Source organism: Hylobates moloch, unplaced genomic scaffold, assembly GCF_009828535.3.
Source record: "Hylobates moloch isolate HMO894 unplaced genomic scaffold, HMol_V3 SCAFFOLD_6, whole genome shotgun sequence".
Classification (NCBI taxonomy): domain Eukaryota; kingdom Metazoa; phylum Chordata; class Mammalia; order Primates; family Hylobatidae; genus Hylobates; species Hylobates moloch.
Genome location: NW_026652281.1, coordinates 88,898,760 through 88,914,642, shown reverse-complemented (window position 1 = coordinate 88,914,642; position 15,883 = coordinate 88,898,760). Strand labels below are relative to the sequence as shown.

At 34.9% G+C, this 15,883-nt stretch overlaps 1 protein-coding gene across 14 annotated transcripts in view; it reads right to left on the bottom strand.

Annotated features, from left to right (window-relative positions):
- CHD9 (chromodomain helicase DNA binding protein 9) overlaps positions 1-15,883 on the bottom strand; it is a 282,887-nt gene that overhangs the window by 82,182 nt on the left and 184,822 nt on the right. For all 14 annotated transcript variants that reach the window (XM_058440975.1, XM_032157338.2, XM_058440973.1 and 11 more), the window contains 5 exons: positions 13,667-13,753; positions 13,386-13,523; positions 9,846-9,967; positions 6,572-6,815; positions 2,131-2,307 (listed from right to left, as the gene is read on the bottom strand). In XM_058440975.1, the coding sequence (XP_058296958.1) occupies positions 2,131-2,307; positions 6,572-6,815; positions 9,846-9,967; positions 13,386-13,523; positions 13,667-13,753 (768 nt within the window). The remainder of the gene's footprint in view (positions 1-2,130; positions 2,308-6,571; positions 6,816-9,845; positions 9,968-13,385; positions 13,524-13,666; positions 13,754-15,883) is intronic.

The following is a 15,883-nucleotide window of genomic DNA, read 5'->3' as shown; positions in this document are numbered from 1 at the left end:
CTCCTGGGCTTAAGGGATCCTCCTGCCTCAGACTCCCGAGTAGCTAGGACTACAGGTATGCACCACAACACCTGGCTAATTAAAAATATTTTTTTTGTAGAGATGAGGTCTTACTATTAGTATTTGTTGCAAGAAAAAACATATTTGTTGTAATCTTTCTTAGCTACCTTTGATAAGATATGGATGATTACAACATTTCCTGAGCTCCATCACGGTATTGATGTTATCCAGCTGGTCTCGAGCTCCAGGCCTCAAGTAATCCCAAAGTGCTGGGATTACAGGTATGAGCCATGGTACACAAACTCATAATTTTCAAGAGTTAACTCAAAAACTACATCTCTACCCACAAATCTTTAGGAATGTACTTTCCCAATCACTTTTTAAAAACTCTGTATCATTCTGAAATACTTCACTTTGTATGCTATTCATGCCTTTAAAAATTCTAAATAATTTTAGAAAAATATCAACATTCTAAGAATAAAGAGGGCATTTTTTCTTTTGTACTCAAACATTCTTGGTATGGTAATTTGTATACCAAAGAGTGCTCATCATTTATAATTTGGATGATCATCATTTAACTCTTCAAACATGAACGAATTATAAAATCACTGAGGTTACAATCCAAGAACATAAAGGGCTAATTGAAATATGCTTTGAGACCAGGCACGGCCCAGCACTTTGGGAGGCCGAGGCAGGCGGATCACGAGGTCGGAGATTGAGACCATCCTGGCTAACACGGAGAAACCTCGTCTCTACTAAAAATACAAAAAATTAGCCGGGCGTGGTGGTGGGCGCCTGTAGTCCCAGCTACTCAGGAGGCTGAGGCAGGAGAATGGCGTGAACCCGGGAGGCGGAGCTTGCAGTGAGCTGAGATCACGCCACTGCACTCCAGCCTGGGCGACAGAGTGAGACTCCGTCTCAAAAAAAAAAAGAAAGAAAGAAAAAAATACGCTTTGAAACTAGAATTCCTTAAAAATTAAACATAATAGTAAAAGAAGAAAATAAACATAGAATATTTTTAACAGTAGTACAAATTATTTAAAATTTTATTTGACAAAACCTCTAAATTCCTATGCTAAATATTTGTATGTGTATCTGCGAATCTGCATATTATGTATATGGTAGCAAATGGACCTAGAGAGATAAACAGGAAACTACACTGGAATGAGGTGTTGAACTGGGTGTGTGGCATAGACGGACAGGGAGTACAAAGGAACACTTTTAAGTTTTTACAGAATGTGGTTCTTTGTATTTGAATTATTTGTTCAAGTGCTCATGTAGTAATTATGTGATCTTAATTAAAAATCAAAATGTTTAAAAAATGCTTTCATTTGAAAGAAGCAAACACACTGACAAAAAGATGACTATAAGAAATCTAGCTATTAATTATAACCAACATTTGTTAAACATGTAGAATTGTATAGGACTTTTTACCATAAATGATCTGAAAAATATAACTTTGGTAAAGGGGCTTTTTATTAAGTAATTCATGGGTTAAAACTTACGGTCTTAGTCTACTAAAAATAAAAAAAATTAGCTGGGCATGGCGGCTCATGCCTGTAATCCCAGCACTTTTGGAGGCCGAGGCAGGTGGATAACCTGAGGTCGGGAGTTCGAGACCAGCCTGACCAACATGGAGAAATCCCATATGTACTAAAAATACAAAATTAGCCGGGCATGGTGGCACATGCCTGTAATCCCAGCTACTTGGGAGGCTGAGGCAGAAGAATCGCTTGAACCTGGGAGGTGGAGGTTGCAGTGAGTGGAGACCGCACCATTGCACTCCAGCCTGGGCAACAAGAGAGAAACTCCATCTCAAACAAACAAACAAACAAAACAAAAACTTACGGTCTTATTTCTTTTAAATAGTACATACTCTATAGGGATCTCATTTTAAAAATTAATTACTAATGCTTTTTGAAGGAAAGAGCTAAAAAATTTGAAGTCGTAGGAAACAGAATTTTTTTTCTTACAAATTAAGGCCCCCCAAAAAATCTCAATTATCACAGATAGGATTCAGATGTACTATACTCTAAAATTAAAAAGAAAATTTTTTAGCATTAACTCTATGACCTTTCACTATACATCGAATAAACTCAATTGTCATAATGATAATATTAAGTTACTTACCAGATTCATGAGTTTCAGGCCCTCTAAGAGTTTACAATTTTTATTTTTTAACCTATGTGCTTCATCAATAATCACACATCGCCATTCAATTGCATTAAGCTCTCCACAGCCTCCAAGAATCATCTCAAAAGTGGTGATGATGGCTTGGAATCTGTAAGCTCCTCGAATGATACGCCCCTAGAAATGATCAAATATAATTATTTGCTGGAATATTTTAATTGCATATTTTTTATTCCTGTCAAATGGCATCAGATAACATCTGTTATAAAACATTTCTAATGAAATTTTTACACATGCAGACACTACCTTACAAGGAGAACTTTTATCATTGAAACTATTATATTGCTGTGTTCAATAATGTTGTTAAATATTATGCCAACATAATTATATTAGTCATAATTGTATCCAAATAAATATTTCTTGGTAAAATGTTTTATGATAATTTTTAAGAATTATAATAATTTTGGGCAAGAAATAATCATGATAAAATCTGGCCAACGAGATTTCGGTATTAGTTCTTATTACTTACACCAATGAGTTCACAAATAGCAAATAAACAGTGAATAATTAGCCATCCAAATACTTTATTCAGCAGATATTGAGTATCTATGTGCTAGACCCTGTTCTAGTTGCTGGAGATATAGCAGTAAACAAAACAGATAAAAATAATTATCCAATTAGAACTTATATTCTACTGAATCAAATGCAGGACATAGTTATTAAGAAAATAATTTTTTAAAAAGTAAGTTAGAGATAAGGGCTGTGGAATAAAATAAAACAAGGATGTGGGGTAAGAAGTGTAAGGTTGGAGGTGACAACTGCAGTTTTTATATAGAGTGGTTGGGAGACCATTATTGCAATGTGATATCTGAGGAAAGATCTAAAGATCAGGGAGGAAGTCATGTTGATATCTAGAGATCTATAAAAGAAAGCATTCTTGGTAAAAGAAGTAGTAAGTATGAAGGCCCTAAGGTAAGAATATCTTTGGCAGCATTCAGATAATAGCAAGAAAGCCAGAGTGTTTGAAACCCAGTGAGTTGGGGAGGGGATGTGGCCGACTGCGGGACTTGAAAACTGTGATAACAAACTTTGGCTCTGAGCAAGACGCTATTGAAGGGATTTGTAAGAAGTGTCCTGATTTGACATATATTTTTAAAAAGTCCCTTTGGCAGTTGTGATGAAACCTGTCTGGAGAGGCCAAGGACAGGATCATGGAGAACAGTTAAAAAGCTGCCATAGTAATGCAAGCAAGAAATCTTCACTGGAGTTCATGAGAAGTGGTCAGTTCTAGATACATTTTGAGAGTACAGCCAACAGGATTTCCCAATGGATAAGTATGGAGTGAGACAGAGGAGGGCCTCAAATTTACCTCTAAAAATTTTAGCTTGAACAACTGGAAGTTCATGTTGTTATTTACTAAGAAGAAGTAGTTTTGGATTTTGATTTTGTATCTGCTAATTTTGAGACATCTATTAGACATATCCATGTGGAGTTGTTAAGAAGGCATTTGGATATGACTCGGGAATTTAGGAAAGAGTTTAGAGTTGGTGATACAGGCTTAGGAATTTCAGCAGTACAGATGGTATTCAAAGTTACGTGTATGAATCAAATATGTGAGATAATGAGTACAGACATGAAAGAGTCTGGAGACTGAGCCCTGGGTTACCCCAAAGTTTAGATATAGGGAAGAAAAGAAGGAACCAATAAAGGGGGCTTGAGAAAGAATAAGTGGTGATGTAGGACAGGATGAAGTCTTGGAATCTAAGTGAAGACAGTGTTTAAACAGGGTTGAAAACATAAACTATTGGGTATTAAGTGAAAAGAAGGGATAAGAACAGTTGGGTATTCTTAGATTTTAATTAATATTAACCTAATTAATTTTAGGTTAGTTAATATTAATTGTGTATACTGGCCATTAAGTTGAATAATAGCTGCAGTAGAATATTATTAAAATAGGTATAAATTATAAATCTCTGGCATTTATACAGCTCTAAAAACCTGGGATATAATATATTCAGTTAAGTTGATAACACAGTGTTTAATAACAAGGGCTCTTGAATCTGATTGATTTGAGTTTATTAATTCCAGTTTTACACTGTGATTTTGGGGCAATCTATGCAACTTCTTTAGCCTCAGTTTTCTCATGGGTAAAATGGAGATAATACTGTCTATTTTACAAGGTTGATATTACAAAGATTAAGTGAAATAATATATGTAAACTGTTTAGCATAATGCCCGGCACATGTTAAATACTCGATAAATGTTTGTGGTTATTAGTTTATCACTTCTATTACTTTTCCCAGGGCAATTTAGAAAAATTTTAGCATAATTTTAGTACTACTGTTATTTCAAGCTATTTGATAATGTAAAAAAAAAAAAAAAGAAGTTAATTCACTTAATTTATATGAAAATATATTTAAAAGAGTTAACTCTAAAAGTTATTTCTATATTTGAAGTACAGATCTATTTATTTCATTATAGGAGACACCTTTTATCTTTTGAAATTTAAAACCTCTTTAGGTAATATATATCTAGAATTTGTAATATTTATCATAAAAATACAATATTTAATATATACAATTCAGTTTATTACATATCAAGAATCTTCCAGGTTTTTGGCTCATGTGACACATATATTAAACTCATGTGACACATATATTAAAATTGTAACTTTGTTAAAAATCTCTGTAAGTCTCAAGATATTAATTGTGCTTTCTATAAAAAATGAGAATGTCAAATTAAATAATTTTTATGACAACATACAGCTCTAAAATTCTACAAATGTGTAAGTAAGAATAATGAAACACTAGGCCAGGTGCAGTGGCTCCTGCCTGTAATCCCAGCACTTTGGAAGGCTGAGGTGGGAGGATTACATGAGTTTGAGACCAGCCTGGGCAACAAATTGAGACCCCATCTTCACAAAAAATAAAATAATTAGCCAGGTGTGGAAATGCACTCCTGTAGTCTCAGCTACTTGGGAGGATCACTTAAGCCCAAGAGTTTGAAAATGGATAAATTAACTGATTTTGTTCCTGTAACCTCACTTTGCTTCCTACTTCCAAGGTTGAAACAATTACATTTATAGGAAATTAAGCATCTATATAATTAATTATTCTTTAATTGAAAATAGTCACCTTTGCACCTTTGGAATCCATGATATCTTAATTAGATTACAGTTTGATTCTTTTCCTTTTTTTAGGGACAGGGGCTTGCTGTCACCCAGGCTTCAGTGCAGTGGTGTGATCATAGCTCACTGCGGCCTCAAACTCTTGGGCTCAAACAGGTAGAAAATCAGTTATCATTGGGAGACAAAAGTAGGCTATGCACACTGTCTTACTTCAACCTCTATCATATCACATAACCTGGCCATGTATTATAATGATCCTTTTAGAACAACAGAATGAGGGAAAGAAAAAATACTAAGGTGCTTTTAGTGTAGGGTTCCAAGAGATAAACCTTTTCCATTTAAAAAGTACACTTTTTTGTGAATTGTGTTTACTGATTTTATTTCTTAATATTTTAATAAAATGATTCACATGAACATTCAAAACCATGACTTGAATGTTTTCTCACATTTTCTTTTTTAAAAAATATTTTAATTTTTTCATAGAGTTGGCGTCTTGCTATGTTGCCCAGACTGGTCTGGAACTCCTGGCCTCAAGCAATCCTCCCACCTCGGCCTCCCAAAGTGTTAAGATTATACGTGTGAGCCACCATGCCTGGCCTATCTTTTCCAGTCTTAACTTTCTGCTAGAAAATTCTTAAGTTGTCATTTCTTTATTTTACGATCTATGTATTTAGAAGGGATAGGAAATCCCTTCTTAAAGAGTAAGTGGTCAAAGTAAAATAGAAAATGCTCCTCTAAAATACATGGAGAGAGGAACATCATCAAACCACTAGAGTACTGAAATAATCAATCCTAAAATATGGAAGTATACCTGTTTTGGTAAGCAAAACGAACCACATTTTTAAAAATGTCTAAAATAAAAATCCACTGAACATGAAAGAGAACCTACGGTCTCACCTCAACAGGCATTTAAGCCTGTGGTATTAGTGAAGATTTAAATTTTTAAAATGATGAGAAAAAAGCTGGACAATAATCAGAGACAGTTAATACTCTAAAAATAAATCTCATGTATATTTAAAAACAATTAGTAAAATTATTATTCTAGTTGAAAAATTAAGGATTACAATGAAACTCGTGCATTGTTTAAATCTGCATACTTCATTATAGTGAACTACAGCATTAAATTGACTTTTCTCATTGTTCTCTTCAGCTATTCAAATTTACTGTAAAATAAAAATGATGAATAAAAGAGCTTAAACTAAGATCTAGGTAGGCAATTAAAATGTATTCTAAATTTGAAAATAATTGGTAGGTAATGCTTATCTTTTTCAGCCCTGACCTTGCAAACAACAAACAAAATAATCAATAACACACCTGTGAATCCCTGAAGTACATCTCGTATTGCTGTATCATCTGTCTGCTAATCAGGCTCCCATGATAAACCACAACGTTAATATCAGTCCACGTACGAAATTCTCTCTCCCAGTTTGCAATAGTAGAAAGTGGAGCAATAATCAGGAAAGGTCCTCTTATACCAGTCAGAAGGATTTCATAGAGGAATGTAATTGATTGAATAGTTTTGCCAAGACCCATTTCATCTGCTAAGATGCAGTTTCGTCTGAAATAAACACATATATTATCCATACATACACTGGGGTTTTCTTCTGTACTTTAAAGATAAATATACAAAAATAATCAAATAGTTGCATTTATAAAAATGTAAAAGTTGCTTAACTGCAGGGTAGGCTTAAGATTACAATTTTATTATAAACCTGCAAAGGGACAGCTAAAGATTTCTATAGCTCCAAAATAAGGATACCACCCATTAGATGTTTGATTTTTCAAAAAAGAAAAGGGAAGGTCAAGGCCAACTCTATATATTATCTGTTCAGGAATCATTTAATAAATACCTTCTATATCTCAGGACAGTATGAGAAGATGGGATACAAAAGAAATAAAACATGTTCTCTGTCTTTCAGGCGTGTGTATCTATTACAGAAGCTGACATGCAAATAAATAAATAATCATGCAATGTGCTATCACTGAAGCACAGATAAAGCACTGGTTTTCAATTGTGGCTGCACATCAGAAGAGCTTACAAAGCTTGAAAGAAAACAGATGCTCAGGCCCCTACCCTATACATTCTGATTCACTGTGTATGGAATAGGATAAAATCAGCTATAATTTCAAAAATAAGCTTCACAGATGATTATGATATGTGGCCAATTAAGAATCCTCAGTATGGTTTATTATGGAGGCTCAAAAGAGTAAGCCTCAACTCTGGCTAGAAGAGATGAGAGAAGACCTCTTTCAGAAAGGAGGTCAGTAATGAGTAGGATTTTTGCCAGAGAGCACAATGAATGAGCAGAAGTGTAAAGAACATGATGAACTGAGGGACCAAAAGTTGTTTACTATGGTTTGGAGGGGAGGGTAAAAGGAGGAGAGATTATTGAGGTAAGTAGGGTCATAAATAGAAGACATTTGCCATTCTATTATGCAATGGAAATTACTGGAACTCTTCAAACAAATCCAATGAGATTAGGTTTGTATTTTAAAGTTTACTCTGGTGCTATTGTGGATATTAGAGGTTGAGGTGACTAGAAGTTGGGACAGTAACTGGGAAAGTACCATTAAGTGCAGGGAAGAAAGTGTGGGCACCTGGTCTAAGAGAGGAGAAACTATGAGGAGAGAACTTTCCAGAATTAATTATGGGTTAGAATGAAATGGACCTAGTTACCAATGTATGGGGTGTAGCGTGAAGCCAGATTTCAGTTTGGGTGACTAAATGAATTGTGTTATTATTAACCAAGATGGAAAATACAGAGGAAGAACAATTTTGGTGGGGAAGAAACAGGAAATAATATTAATTTTTAATCTGTTGTGTTTAAAGAATCATTGAGATAGACACTCAAGTAGCAAGAGGCAAATAAAAATATGGGCCCAGAGTTCAAGACCATAGAGATAAAAGTATGGGACCATTAGAATATTATTGCTACATGAAGGCATACGGAGTATAGAATATGGCTTAGGGAGAACAAACATGTAATATGAAAAGATAGCTAAAGACAGAACCCAGGGCAGGCAAACACAATATCTACAGGGCAGGCAGAGGAAGAAGAACCAGCAGACTATTGAAGGGAATAGTCACAGGTACTGCAGAGCTAGGAGAGAGTCACACTGTGGAAGCTGTTGGAGTTCAGAGTGGGAGGAATGTTTAAAGAAGAAAGGAGTACCAACTACTAACCAATGCAGCAGAGAGCAAATTAGGGCTGAAAAATATTCCATGGATTTGGAAAGTTAAAAGCTTCAGAGAATGCAGGGGAGTTGGGGTGGAGGCAGTGGTGGTGGTGCTGGGGGGAATGGGGAGACAGACAGAGAAAGAGAGAGAGAGAGAGAAGTAGAGCCAAGAGAAGGTTTATTTTAAACTCAAATTTGTTCATAGACTGAAGGGATGGCAATAGTCTTCAGGGATGGCCTGGAGATATAAAAGAGAAGGATAAGTGACTGAAGTAAGGCTCTAAGGTTCTAAGAAGACTAGATGAGATGGCATATCTGATACATGAGGACAGTGGTAAGAGTAACTATGGATGAAGATATTAACACATCTGTAGGCTTGGATATGAAGACAAGGAAGAACTTGGATGAGTTTACCTACCATCCCCGGGTTTCTCTATGAAGCAGTCATATACAGAGAGTGAAGAGGGCAGAACTGCGATAAAGGGCTTCAAGAAAGTGGTGAAAGGTTAAAACAGGCAATATAGGAGATGGGAAAGGGTACTGATGAGGGAAGACAAGTTAAAAAAATGTTTTGTCAACTACTTTTCCTAGATGGTTCTCGTGGGAAAAATGATGATTAATATTTGGAAAATATAAATCAGGGAAAAGAGCACTGTGGGGATAACAGGCCTCTTTCCATCGACTGAGTCCATGACTCACCATCACTAAGCATAACAATTCAGAAGACTCACGTGAAAAGTAAAAATGATTCTGAATAAAAGCATCATTAAATTTTGCTATTCTTACTAACAGTAGTGCCTTTATTTGCTCTTTTGCATATGTAACTACTATGCTTTCTCAATCGCAGTAACATTTTTTACTTCTTTTGCAATTATCTTTTCATGTCAAAAAAGAATGTAAGATATTCTATAAGGCATTTTGAAAACCTTGGAAAACAAATAATAAAAATGGGGTAATTAATTACTAGGTTCCCATATTTTATATTCCATTCATTATCTATTGCTGACAACCTACTTCTTTGACGATTTACATTAAAAGATAGAGCTTTAATTCCTATAAGTATACCTTGCTCATAACTCACTAACTCGAACTGATTTTTGGCAGACAGTAGTATGGGTTGATAAGCTGAAAAGCATTATATAACACAGATTTCTTAGGACTCTTGGAAAGGTGTTTTAAATTTAAGTATTACTCAACATACCAACTTTATTCTATTCTGATTGGTATACATTTAAAGAATGATGTAGTTGAATCCTAAGTTGCAATTTATATATTTTCCTGAGGTAACCTCACTGTAAATAATGAAGACTTCATAACAATAACAATATAGCAACATCAGTATCTGTTTTACTTGACACATTTTGGCACACATTAAAAAAATAAATTTTTTTTATTAAGATATACTACATACCTATTGTACCAATTGAACAAGAGCCAGTTGAGTCCTTCCAGTTGATATTCCCTGAGTTGATTGCCATTTTTATAGTCCCTGGATTGATCTATTTTCTTCCAAATGTTAGAAGGAGGACGGTCCTTTGTGGAAAAACAAAGAATGAATGGTGTTTAAATCATCCATATATCATACTGAAGGCAAAAAGCATTGGTTTAAAAATAACCCTAAGAGGCATAACAGTGTACAGTGTTATGATTAATTTTTACCTAACATTTAAAGGTCAAATTAATTCTATACAACTCTTCCAGAAAATTGAAGAGGAAGGTATATTTCCAGACTCATTCTATGAAGCCCTGATACCAAAATCAGACAAAGACATCACAAGAAAACTACAGACCAATGTCCCTCACGAACAAAGATGCAAATATTCTTAACGCAATTTCACCAAATGGAACTTAACAATATATAATAAGGGCAATAAGATCATGACCAAGTAGGGTTTTTTTTTTTTTTTAAACCAGGAATGGAAGGTGGGTTTAAAGTAGAAAATTAATCAGTGTTGATCAACAGATTAAAAAATAAAAATCAGCTGAGTGTGGTGGCACATGCCTAAAATCCCAGCACTTTTGGAGGCCAGATGGGGAGGATCACTTGAGATTAGGAGTTCAAGACCAGCCTGGACAACACAGGGAGACACAATCTCTATTTTAAAAAACATAAAACATAAAAACCAAAAATAATATGATACTCTCAGTAGACGCAGAAAAAGAATTTGAGAAATTCAACATCCACTCCTAATTAAAACTCATCAAATTTTGAATAGAAGGGAACTTCCTTAAACTGTTATGGTACAACTATGAAAAAGCCAAAACTAGCATTACATTTAAAGGTGAAAGACTGACTGCTTTCCCCCTAAGATCAGGAATAAGTCAAGGATGTCCTCTGTGACAACTTCTATTCAACATTGTACTGCAGGCACTAACAAGTGTAATCAAACAAGAAAAAGAAAAAGAATAACAAACTGTCTTTATTTATATTATAGAAGACATGATTTGTCTATGTAGAAAATCCTGTGGAATCTACCAAGAAAGCTCAACTAAGTAGTAATTTTAGCGAGGTTGCATAATACAAGATCAATGTGCAAATGTCAATTGTATTCTACATTGTGGCAACAATCATGAATATATTTTTAAAAAACAATAACCATTTTATAATAGCATCCAAAATAACTTTTGATATTCATGGTACAAAACATTTCTTTCAAAAGAAATCTAGAAGCATAGAAGTGAAACATTATATGTAAAAGAATTTTATTCACTTATATATACAGATATATAAGACATAAATTTTCTGAAGATTCCTGAATGAGAATTCAAATAACATTATCCTGGCCCCAAATTAGTAGGATCTCAGTAGGAGAAATAAGTTTCTGAGAAACAAGCAAAAGGTCTCCTATTGTCTTCTGCTTTAAAATTATACTGTTACTAATAAACAAAATTACACTTCTAAGAATTATCAGGATAATCAGGTGTGATATTGTGAAATATGTATTTGATCTTCATTCCGATTTCCTGGCATACAACTCCTGATATCCTTGGGTTCTCCAAAGTGCTGCTTGTGTGCCAATATTGCTGACTGATAGATTCAGGTGGGGCTGGTCACCAGGACAAAGGCATGATTAGAGGGGAGAACAGGAGAAGGGGAATGGGCAGAAAGGAAGGAGGGGAGGAGCGGAGGAAGGAAGGGGAGAAGGTCAAGCTGATCACCAATGGCCATTGGATGATTGAATCAATCATGCCTACATAATGAAGCCTCCATAAAAACCCAAGAGGACAGGGTTTAGTGAACTTCCAGGAGCTGAACACTTCCAGGGAGTTGAACATGTGGAGACTGACAGAAAGGTGAACAAGAACTCATCCACATGCCAGGAGAGTGGCAAACCCCAACTCTACAGGGACAGAAGCTCCTGCACTCAGACCTCGCCCTATGTCTCTCTTCCTCTGGCTGTTTGTTTGTATCCTTTAAAATATCCTTAGGAATAAACTGGTAAAACTTGAATGTCTTCCTGAGTGCTGTGAGCTGCTCTAGCAAATTAATCAAACCAAAAGTGGTGGGTAATGGGAACCCTAACTTGAAGCCAGTCAGTCAGAAGTTCTGAAGGCCCCTGGACTTGTGACTGGTGGAAAGGAGGGGGCAGTGTTGTGGGACTGAACCATCAAGATGTGGGATCTGATGCTATATCTGGGTAGATGGTGAATTAGAGCTGGGTAGAATTGAATTAGAGGACAGCCAGCTGGCGTCCACTGCAGAACTGACTGCTTGCTGGTCGGAAGAATTCCCCACATATTTTGGGGTCACAGAAGTCTTTTGTGTTGATTGTTGTGTTACCCTGAGAGCAGAGGAAAAACACAATTCAAGAGAGCTTTTCTTAAATATCAGGTAAGTGTATGGTAATTGTACATGGAAAACAAAACAGGCTATCAGTATACTGAGAACAGGACTGGTTATTGAAGCTCTGCTGCTACTTAATACAGGTGTTTGCTAAAGAAAACATTTTTTAAGTGATAGCCAATGAACATTAAAATAATTAACATATATTTTAATTGCTGCTTAAAATAATTTCTGCATTAGATCATATTCTGTATAGCTTCTTTTCAGCAATCCAATCACTATTAATGATTCATTAGTTTGGGTCAGGGAAAAATTTCATTTACAGAATCTTAAAATACTTTACGTGACTTATATGCTATTTTATTTAACAGCAATATACTGGCAAAAAGAAAGGAAAACAAAACAAAACAAAACAAACACCGCCTACATTATTTAACCGTGACAGACTAGCCCTGTTGTCATCAATTTTCCATTAATTAAGGGGATTAATTCTATTGGCTGGGCCCCCTTAACCAAGGCCTATAACATTTATTTAAGGCATCTCTAATTTTTGAAAAGCTCCAGAAGAGATTCTGATATGCAGCTTTGACTGAGAATCACTTATCTAAAGACATAGCTTATTCAATGAGGCTTAATATTACCACTAAGGCATAGTCCCCACCCCAAAAGAAAATCTTTCTCTTTTACAACATTCCTTGACTCATTCCTCTCTGAATTAGGTGACGCTTCTGTTTCTTGGTTCAAGGAATAGCATTTAGAAGGTAAAAGGAATGGGGGTAAACTGATATGCTTTTGTTAACAGCCTATGGACATTACTGGAAAATAAAGTAAGAAGACCAGAAAATAATACTAGGAAGATCAGAAAATAGTTATTATAAAACAATATGATCTCTTCTATGGAATATTTAATTCATTTCCTTCTCTTACTTCACATCTCCATGTTTATCAGGGCAGCTTTCCTCACTCTCGTGCTAATCAAAAAGGAATCTGCTCCTGTCTTTTCACATATAAACTCCCTCTTAAGCTTTGGCTCCCAAAACTAGACTCACATAGTAACAAGCCTGTTTAAAAGAAATAAAAGTAAAACATTATATAATTATTAGCAATATCATAACTTACATAAACAAGTGCTAAGATTTTATAAAGCTGTCTAAAACAGGTTCTTACCAAACGTCTTGTGTCAGGCCTCGAAGCTTGCAGTTGTTCAAACTCTTCTATTTTTGCAAGATCTACATCTTCTTTTAGTTCCCAAGTACTATCTTCATATGGCAATGAGCACCATTTTACTAAGTAGTAAATAACAGGCTGTAAAAAAATTTTTTTCATTTTACCATTTTGAAAAAGACACTAGTAAGAAATAGTTTAAACAAAGAATAAAGTACTAGGTCTTAATACTTGGAAAGCTTCAGATTTTTCTTACTTAAAAAATCTTTTTACCAAATATTTACCTCACCAGTATCTTTATCTTCACAAAAAGAGACTTCTAATACTCTGTCTACTTCAACGTAGTCTGGGTTAAATGGTTCTTCTTCCATCTAAAATTAAAAGGTAACTTAATTGACATCTGACAAAGAAGTGGAATGATAAAAGTAAGGACAAATTTACTAGCATTTCACTATAGACCTTGTAAGTTTGATTTCAATTAAATGTCCAATAAATGGAATTCTTCCATTTTCATTTCCAAATGATAGCTAGGATATCATGAATAATGTTATAAATAATAAAACCAAATAGTACTAAAAAATAAGGTACTCTAGAAGATACGTGCTTTAAAAAATTCCTGAAAGCAGCCTCTATACCTTTCCTTTACGCTTTTCCTCAGGTTGCAAGAGTTGAAGACCATGCATCATCCCATTGAATGCTCATTTCTCAGTTGTCTCACACACACTTTATCTTTACCTGATGGTTCTTATTTCAAGACCCACTTATTGAGCTGACTGCAAACTTTACTGAGGTACCTCAAACTCATTTGCACTCATTTACTCTTCAACCCACACCTCCTCCTGCATTTTCCAACTGGTTAATGGTAACAGAGCTTCCTCTCCATAGCCCACGCTCAGTGACACAAGCCAGAAATGAAGAAGTCACTTTAGATTCCTTCTTTTTCTTTACCCTCTACATCTAGTAAGTCACCAATTCGTACAGATTCTACTTTTAACTCTGAGATTGGTTCCTCCTTCCTCATCCTCACTTCTTACTCGAACCTTTACAACCCCAACTACTGTCTCACCTCCCTTTAATCTGTTTTTCACATTGTCCCCAGAGTAATCTTTCTCAAATATAAATCTTATATATCGCTCCTTTACTTAAAATTCTTCACCGACTCTCCCCTAATTAGTCTTAATGAAAATTTAATGATTATTAATTAATTTTAAAATCTTCAGCTTATTAGGAACTTCTAGATCATAGTGAAGAGATGACAGATATTTAAGGTGATGAGAGGACCTCCCAGCATCCACAAACTGACAGGTCATTAGAATCATTTAAAAAAAAATAGAGATGGAGGTCTCATATGTTGGCCAGGCTGGTCTCAAACTCCTGGCCTCAAGTGATCCTCCCACCTTGACCTCCCAAAGTGCTGGGATTTCTGGCATGAGCCACCATACCCGGCCCACATTTTTGAGGTGAAATTAATAATTATAAATGGAATAATAGTAATTATGTAGTGAAGACATCTGGCAGATACCACCTTAATCTAGTAATTAACCACCAGTACTGGGATAGAGAGGTATCATGTACCATCTTATATCATTCACTGGAAGAACAGAGCATCACTTCTATGGTGTTCTTTTAAAAAATGCCTAACCTGGATCATGAGGAAACTTCATACAACCCCAAATTGAGGTGCATTCTACAAAATTAATGAGCTGTACTCTTTAAAAATGTCCAAGAAATGAAAACCAAAGGCAGACTGACTAAAAGAGATATTACAACTAAATGTAACATGTGCTGCTGGATTAGACTCTGGACCAGATAAAAATACACACACACACATACACACATACGCACTCTTTTTGTTATAAAAACGCTAGTAGAACAATTAGTGAAATATGTATAAGGTCTGTGGATAATAGTACTACATCGATGTCCTACTATTTTTATGAAAGAGAATATGGTTATTTTTAGGAAATATATACTAAAGTGTTTGCAATGTTAAAATGGTTTAGAAAAAGATGTGTGTGTATGACAGAGATAGAGACAGAGAGAATGAATACAAATGATAAAGCAAACATGGTAAAATGTTAACATTTAGGAAATCTAGTTAAAATAAATGTGAGAATTCACTGTATTATTTTTGTGACTATTTTGTTTAAAAGAAAAAGTTTAAAATTTTCAAATTAAGAATTTAAAACTGCTCTAAAAGGAGTCTATTAGAAAAATCTGGAGCAGGAAAGAACATCAGACCGTTTAGTCAGGCCTAGAGAGGTAAATTTTTCCAGTGAGGTTCTGTTCACATACATGAAGCTGGTATAGAAAATATGCAATATATTTCATGTACTGAAAAATCTTATTTTCCATTTACTTGCTAGATTACCACTTCCTCCACTTGAATAACTTTGCTGATATATTATTGGTAATATTATCATACTCACATTCAACTCTAAGTGTTGAAATATATGCTAATTTAAAAATACAAGCATGATCTACCATTCTGAATTACCAGT